At 47.4% G+C, this 8,236-nt stretch overlaps 1 protein-coding gene across 3 annotated transcripts in view; it reads left to right on the plus strand.

The window, feature by feature from the left end:
• Window positions 1-5,248, plus strand: part of SEMA6A (semaphorin 6A) — a 131,315-nt gene extending 126,067 nt beyond the window's left edge. For all 3 annotated transcript variants that reach the window (XM_061423002.1, XM_061423005.1, XM_061423003.1), the window contains one exon: window positions 959-5,248. In XM_061423002.1, coding sequence (XP_061278986.1) covers window positions 959-2,163 — 1,205 coding nt within the window. In that variant the 3' untranslated portion in view covers window positions 2,164-5,248. The remainder of the gene's footprint in view (window positions 1-958) is intronic.
• The last annotated feature ends 2,988 nt before the right edge of the window (window positions 5,249-8,236 follow it).

Consider the following 8,236-nt stretch of genomic DNA (forward strand, 5'->3'; position numbering starts at 1 on the left):
CATTTGATTAGAGTCTCTCAGCTTGGTGGCTGATTAAGCAGGAACAGGGAAAGCCACTTTCTTCAGAAACACAGCATCTTGGTTAATGTAGTGTAAGATTATTGACAGGCAGAGTCACATAATTTTTATTAAATTGAAGAGATTAGCTCTGCTGAAGAATCTCACCGTGACAGCAAACTCTAGCTGTAATAATGAGACCTGACACTTCTCAAACCCACTACAGGACCCCAAATGGTCTCTACTTTGAAATATTCTTTCAGCTCAAGTAGAGGAAGAGCTTCATTCAAATATTCAGCTTATTTACCTAAAATTGAGTTTTTTTACATGGGTTCTTTGTTTTGGGAGAAGTGATGCAAAATCAGCATAAACATTTGTAATCTATGGGCTTTAGCTACTCTCTTTCATTATAAATGATACCCACTGTCTTTCTCCCTGTTGCTTGAAATGCTAACCTAGCTGTTCTCCAGACAGAGGCCATGGGGCCCACCAGGAAGTAAGTCATCAGCAAACTCCCTGGAAGCCTGGAGCATTGTGCCATTTGTTCATTTAACATGCATAAAAGTATTGCCTATTTCCCCAGACACAGAATACCTCACTGGCACTTTTATGATGGGGAAGATTGAAAAAAAGATGAAAAGGGAAAAAGGATTAGATTTTGGAAAGGAAAAAACCGCCATATTCCACGGACTGAACCAACTTAGAGCCCATACTTGAAAAGAGGGGAATGCACCTTTCCAAAACACAAAGAAGACAATAAGGGAAGTCTGTTTACATCCTGGGGGGTGGGGCGGGGAGGATTAATGAGTTAATGTTTGGCAAGAGGGAGCCTCAAAGACAAGTTCTGCAGAGGTGCCATTGTCACTTATTACTGTTATTAATTAACAGGGTGAATGCCAAACAAAATTAAGCCTCGGGGTCTGCTCTCATTTCTTCACACCATATGCGATGTCTTTTGCAGGAGTGATTCGGGAGAGCTATCTCAAAGGCCACGACCAGCTCGTTCCTGTCACCCTCCTGGCCATCGCGGTCATTCTGGCTTTTGTCATGGGGGCCGTGTTCTCGGGCATCATCGTCTACTGCGTCTGCGATCACCGGCGCAAAGACGTGTCCTCCGTGCAGCGCAAGGAGAAGGAGCTCACCCACTCGCGCCGCGGCTCCATGAGCAGCGTCACCAAGCTCAGTGGCCTCTTCGGGGACACCCAGTCCAAAGACCCCAAGCCAGAGGCCATCCTCACGCCACTCATGCACAACGGCAAGCTCGCCACTCCCAGCAACACCGCCAAGATGCTCATCAAGGCCGATCAGCACCACCTGGACCTGGCCGCCCTGCCCACCCCGGAGTCCACGCCAACGCTGCAGCAGAAACGCAAGCCCAGCCGTGGCAGCCGCGAGTGGGAACGGAATCAGAACCTCATCAACGCCTGCACCAAGGACATGCCCCCCATGGGCTCCCCAGTGATCCCCACTGACCTGCCCCTGCGGGCCTCCCCCAGCCACATCCCCAGCGTGGTCGTGCTGCCCACCACGCGGCAGGGCTACCAGCACGAGTACGTGGACCAGCCCAAAATGAGCGAGGTGGCACAGATGGCTCTGGAGGACCAGGCGGCCACCCTGGAGTATAAGACCATCAAGGAACATCTCAGCAGCAAGAGTCCCAACCATGGGGTGAACCTGGTGGAGAACCTGGACAGCCTGCCCCCCAAAGTCCCCCAGCGGGAGGCCTCCCTGGGCCCTCCCGGAGCCTCCCTGTCGCAGAACGGCCTGAGCAAGCGGCTGGAGATGCGCCCCTCCTCGTCCTACGGGCTGGACTATAAGAGGAGCTACCCCACGAACTCGCTCACCAGAAGCCATCAGGCCGCCACCCTCAAAAGAAACAATACTAACTCCTCCAATTCCTCCCACCTCTCCAGGAACCAGAGCTTTGGCCGGGGAGACAACCCGCCCCCTGCCCCACAGAGGGTGGACTCCATCCAGGCGCACAGCTCGCCGCAGCCCTCAGGCCAGGCCGTGACTGTGTCGAGGCAGCCCAGCCTCAACAGCGCCTACAACTCACTGACCCGGGCAGGGCTGAAGCGCACGCCCTCGCTAAAGCCGGACGTGCCCCCCAAACCCTCCTTTGCCCCTCTTTCCACATCCATGAAGCCCAACGACGCGTGTACATAATCCCCGGGGTGGGGAGGGGGCAGGTGTCGAACCAGCAGGAAAAGGCGAGGCGCCCGCCCGCTCAGCTCGGCAAGGTTCTCCATGGCTGAGTACCCACCCGACCAAGACGGCCGCGGCGGCGCCCGGGACTCTGAGTCCCTCCCTGGGACGCAGTGGGGGCGAAGGGACTGTCGACAATTGGGCCGTGCGGTTCGGTGAAGGTTCACGACGAAGGACTCACCTCCATTTTTCTTCCTTCACTCTTCCCCCACGCCCTGCAACAGGCTGGACTCACGAAAGACTTCAATCAGCATCACAAACATGAGCCAAAAGCACACATACCCGCCCCTCCACCCACGCCTACCGTGTGCGTCTGCACGCCCTCGCGCGCGCGCGCGCGCGCGCACACACACACACACACACACACACACACACACACACACACACACACGTGGATAGCAACGGCAACATCGTGTCCATGACTGCACGGGGCGCTGCCCAACTGGGCTAGCGCTCCCACCTGCAAAACACATTTTTTAAAAATGAGAATTAAAAAGACAAAAAAAAAAGAATTCATTGATAATTCTAACTCAGACTTTAACAATGGCAGAAGTTTACTATGCGCAGATACTGTGAAATGCCCACCAGTTACAGCTTTCTGTTATAACAGATGAATGCCATGCTGGGCAACTATGTCATAGATTTCTGCTCCTCTCTTTTAATGAAATAACGTGACCGTTAACGCAAGTAACTCTTTATTTATTGTTCACATTTTTTTTTTTCCTTAAGGAAAGGACTCTTCCACATACCATCCTCTGAACAGCTCTTCAGAAAGCCCCCTTGATAGTTAAAACTATTTAACGTGAAATCCATTAACTGGAATAATTGAGTTTCTTTATTTTTACAATAAATTCACTGAGTAAATAAGTCGGAGCTGGAATTCTGAGCTTTGTGTTTGGACTGTCTGATCTCTAGCTAAAGAAAAAACACTTAAGAGGGGAATATTTATTTAAATCTACCAGCTTAATTTTCTGGTCAGGTCCCTGGCCTATAACATGCAAAAGAATAATTTGTTTAAAAGTCCTTCCAGATCCTAACTTAAAGCAACCAGGAGAGGAACTTTGAGAATGGCACTTCATGTCCCATTGCTGCCAACATAGCTTTGTCAGGGGTTCCTACTTTCTGTGAAGGCACCAGCTTGTGAAACACCATCTCATTTTACCTTGCATGTGAGACAGCAAACAAAATCTACCACTGGTGTGAACTAATTAATATGCTGGCTGCTACCTTGCATAAATTAATGGTTTGATCACACAGGTTTTTCGTGGGGTTACATCTGTGAATAGCCTGTTTTCCACATGTAAATTTGTGCCTTACACCCTGAGTTGTGTACACTTGTAAACTGTCATTATGATAATCTTTTCCCTCTTTTGAAATAAATGCAGATATTTATTTGATCCTCCCTCCTCCCACCCCCACTGCAGTCCTCTGGAAGATTAGCATCCAGCTGAGGGAAGGAGGATGCAGTAGTGATGGTTATAGGGGAGCCGGGTGGTACCACAGCCCGATTCACACTTCCATCTAGTGGTGCCAACCCCAACCACCCTTTGGCCATTCTGCCAAGCATGGATCCCAGTGTTGTGGGTGGCAAATCCTCTTTCTTCCTCCAGAGCTCCCTGCTTCCCTTGTATTCTCAGATCATTTCAACATGATGATGTCCTCATTAGCCAGCAGAAAAGGGACTAATGTCCCAGTCCTCATTTCTGCTGTGTCCACTGCCAGGAGAACACGCTGTGTAAGGTTGGGCAGGCACCTGGGGGAAGTCTCCAAGCCATGTGCTAGGCACACACGTGCAATGCACACAAAGAAATAACATGGAAATAGATGCAGGCAGGCTGGTCCCTGCTGTGATTAATGAGTAACTCCAAGTACAAGGCCAACCACAATGGATGCTGCAAAAACGTTGACTGGGGCAAAAGGTTTTTAGTTTTTTTTATTTCACTATCCTTTTGTGGCTGTTGTTTGGAGGGGGAGGGGGTGGGGTGTGTGTTTTTCCCCTTGGTTTTCATTAGCTCAAGCACACACAAGGGACTTTTGTTTACTTACTCTATTGCAAAGAACTGTCAACATATTGTAAACTGTGAGCATTGTTGTTGGTTGTTATTGTTTTTTTAAACCGCTAAACAGTACACCTAGTGGCCTCTTTGTCTCGTTTTCATTTCCAGTTCAATCTCTGGGTTTAGTTTTGTCTTAAAAAGGAAACTTCTGAAAAAGACGATTGGGGATAACTTTGAATTGGCTAGTGAAGAGTGGTACCTCCATAATCAGAGTGAGACCCGGGTGTGCAGCCAGAACTCATGCACGACCTTCTTATTCCAGACACCCCTTCAGTTTTGCTCTCCTTGGGGATAGGTTTTTGTTGTGTTGTTATGCTTTTGTTTTGTTAATGGAATCCATATTCACATCCTGTGAACTCTGTGCCCTGAAACCATGAAACTTCGCTGCAAAGAGAGATATTGTCTCTTTCCATCTATTTTCTTTAGAAATGGGGAACTTAGGAAGATGATGGGTATAATCACCCTGCTGCCTTCTTCCCCAAGCTTCACTCCCACCAGAAATGAGGTGCAGCACCCACCTACTCTCTCTGGTCCCCATGTGCGGGCATCAATGCCTCAGCTGTGTTACAGAGACCCGTGTCTGCCTCCACCCCTCCCTGCCTCCCACAACCCATCACTCATAGTGTTAACCCTAAAATGCCCACAGGTATTGAGGTGGTCTTCTGCATTGAAGTATTTTTCCCGTTTTCTTTTGTTCCCCACAGCGTGTGGGGGGAGGGTCCCTAAACCTGAGTGTGCCTTTGCTCTCCACCCTTGCTAGACACTGGTAGATGCAACCAACTCAGATTTATATTTGTTGTAAAGTTGTAAAAATATTGTGATGTCACCAATTTTCCTTCCATCTCCACATCCCCTAACATCTGATTCATGACTTAATGTATGTTGTAAAAAAGTAAAAAAAAGAAGAGAAAAAAAGGGAAAAAAGACAAAAAGGCAAGGAAAAGGCTCTTTATTACTTAAAAGTAATAAAACAAGACTGTTCTGCATTCTCTTTTGTGTCCTGAATGCTTTTGTTTATCTCGTAATTTCCTCCGTTCTCGCCCCTCCCCTTTTGAGCTCGGATGCTTCTCTTTCCATCTCTATTTGGCTTCCAAAGCATAAATCACAATGTAGTTAGGCCCATTTGTTTGCAGTACCCACACCCTGCTCCCCAAATTATTGATGTGTTTTCTCTGCCTGCACCCAGCCCGGAGCAGGATTGGAGCAGAAGCCACCAGTAATTAAAAGGCAGAGCACACGTTGACTCCCTCAATTCATTTTATGCATTTTCTTTTTATGGGCTTGTTCATCATCAAACATTTATGGTAGGCTTGATAGTTTAAGAGATCAAGGCTAGGATTTTAGTATGTAAGGTCCACTAAAAATAGATCTTTGCACAGATGTGACTTCAGCCTTTTTACATATTAATAAGGTAGAGGGTGCCAGATTTTGCTCCTTGTTAGCATCTCTCTTATAAGCCAGAAGACACGGTTGGAGGTATATTGCAGTACAGCACTTGGTTTTTATTTTGCAGGGTAGCATTTTGAAATGCCTAGATCAGGTTTTTTCCCCCTTGTGGAGTATTTTTAAAACAGTTATTTAAATAAGTCTTCAGCTGTAGTATTTTACTGTTGACCTTCTGAAATTATTTTTTTCAAGTGTTTTGGGTCAGTTTGAGTGTGAAAAGCTGTGGTTGGACCTCAGTTTACACCCCTCAGTGGTCTGGTCACCTTTTGCTAAGTTATTTCCAATTGTTTTACTTGAATCCCACCCACAGGGCCAAGTGCTATCAGGCGCAAAGTTGACTAGAATATAGTCTCTGCCTCCTCATTTATAAGGAGGGGTGGACATGGCCTCTAAGACTGGGAGATGGGAACAAAGTGCTGAGGGCAAGGCCCAGAGATCTGGGGCTCTGCATATGAGCTGGTCCTTATAGAATCAGTTCTCTGGACGTCTGACCCAGACGGAAGGGCTAACTTGTACAAAGGTGCCAAGGCTGCTGTGACTGCAACACAGAAAGTTTAGTGAACCTTGAGCGGGATCTGTGAAAGAGCCTGGCCAGAGCAGGGCTGGGAAAAGGGGTCAGACCAGGAGAGGCCTGTGTACCAGGGGCAGGATTCTAGCTGATGGGCAGTGGAGCGCATTAGAAGTCTGTGAAGCTGCACGCACATGTGTTTGTGTTTAGAAAGCTACCTGGCAGTAATGTGCAAAATGGACTGGTTCAGGAAGAGGCTGCTGACTGTCGGGCGGTGTGCCAAGCGGCATGCCAAGTTGGTAGGAGCAATGCATGAAAACCCCACATCCAGTTTTGGATTCTTTTGGAAACAGGACTGACTCAGCTCTGTGACCATTCTTTCCTTGGCTGGTCAGAAGAGCTTCCTTCTCCTTCTGTGACTGACAGGTTTGTCCTGTCCAGTTATACCCAAATGTCAAATGCAGAGAATGACCAACAGCTTGTCTGACCCTTCTGTTTTAAAAAATGAGGAAGCTGTAGCCCACTGAGTAAAAGGATTTGCCCATGATCTAAAGCTGGTGGTAGAACACTCTACCAAGCACAAATTTATTGCCTTTTACTATTCAGTTCAGTTCAGCCACTCAGTCATGTCCAACTATTTGCAACCCCATGAACTGCAGCACGCCAGGCTTCCCTGTCCATTACGAACTCCCAGAGCTTACTCAAACTCATGTCCATCGAGTTGGTGATGTCACCCAACCATCTCATCCTCTGTCATCCCCTTCTCCCACCTTCAATCTTTCCCAGCATCATGGTCTTTTCCAATGAGTCAGTTCTTCGCATCAGGTGGTCAAAGTATTGGAGTTTCAGCTTCAGCATCAGTCCTTCCAATGAATATTCAGGACTGATTTCCTTTAGGATGGACTGGTTGGATCTCCTTGCAGTCCACAGGACTCTCTAGAGTCTTCTCCAACACCACAGTTCAAAAGGATCAATTTTTCAGTGCTCAGCTTTCTTTATGGTCCAACTCTCACATCTATACATGACTACTGGAAAAACCTTAGCTTTGACTAGAGAGACCTTTGTTGGCAATGTCTCTGCTTTTTAGTATGCTGTCTAGGTTGGTCATAGTCTTTTAATTTCATGGCTTAGTCACCATCCACAGTGATTTTGGAACCTAAGAAAATAAAATCTGCCACCGTTTCCCTTTTTTCCCCTTCTATTTGCCATGAAGTGATGGGACCAGATGCCATGATATTAGTTTTCTGAATGTTGAATTTTAAGCCAGTTTTTTCACTCTCCTCTTTCACCTTCATCATTAGAGTAATACTAGCTTAAAAGACATGACACCTACTACTCCCAAACTGCATCTCCAAATTACTCAGCCATCCTTCTGGAAGTCATTTGGACATACCTCACTCTTCCCCAGCTGAGCATCCCAAATTCCTTCATCCAGGTTGAGGCAAAGGGAAAGGCTGAGGTTCAGACCACACTGACAAGTAGGTAGACAGGTCCTGCCTACCGTGCAACCTGAAACTTGAGATGGTGACTTTCACTGAAGTTGGCTTTGTTCTGGTGGTGAAGAGGTGACCAAGGCTGACCAGATGCAGCCTATATTTTAGCTGCATTTTAGGCCCTGGGGATGTCCCTGCTCAGACCTGAGATGTGCATCAGGTAACCCAGCTTTTTAATTATGTTTCCTTGCTTGCCTGTTATAGGGTTGGTGGCTTCTGCCAAAAGTTTTTAGACAGCCAGCTCCCAGGAGTGGCTGTCCCAATACAGGCCAAGTATTTCATGGGGCCAGGCTAGGTATTTCATGGGGCCAGAGTTGGTGTCTTAGACCTGCCTGCTTCCCTTAAGTACAATGTCAAGCAAGCACAAACTTGTCTCATTGTTCAGTCTTGTAAGTTGGCAGAAGACATACAAGACTCACAGAATCACAGGGCCTAGGTTTGACTGCCAGAACAAAAGCTCTTTCCAGAAAAGTCATTCAGTAAGTGAAATAGAAGTTGTCAGAAGGGCACCTACAGTTTCAGGACCCTGG

This window comes from Bos javanicus, chromosome 7 (genome assembly GCF_032452875.1).
Source record: "Bos javanicus breed banteng chromosome 7, ARS-OSU_banteng_1.0, whole genome shotgun sequence".
Lineage (NCBI taxonomy): Eukaryota > Metazoa > Chordata > Mammalia > Artiodactyla > Bovidae > Bos > Bos javanicus.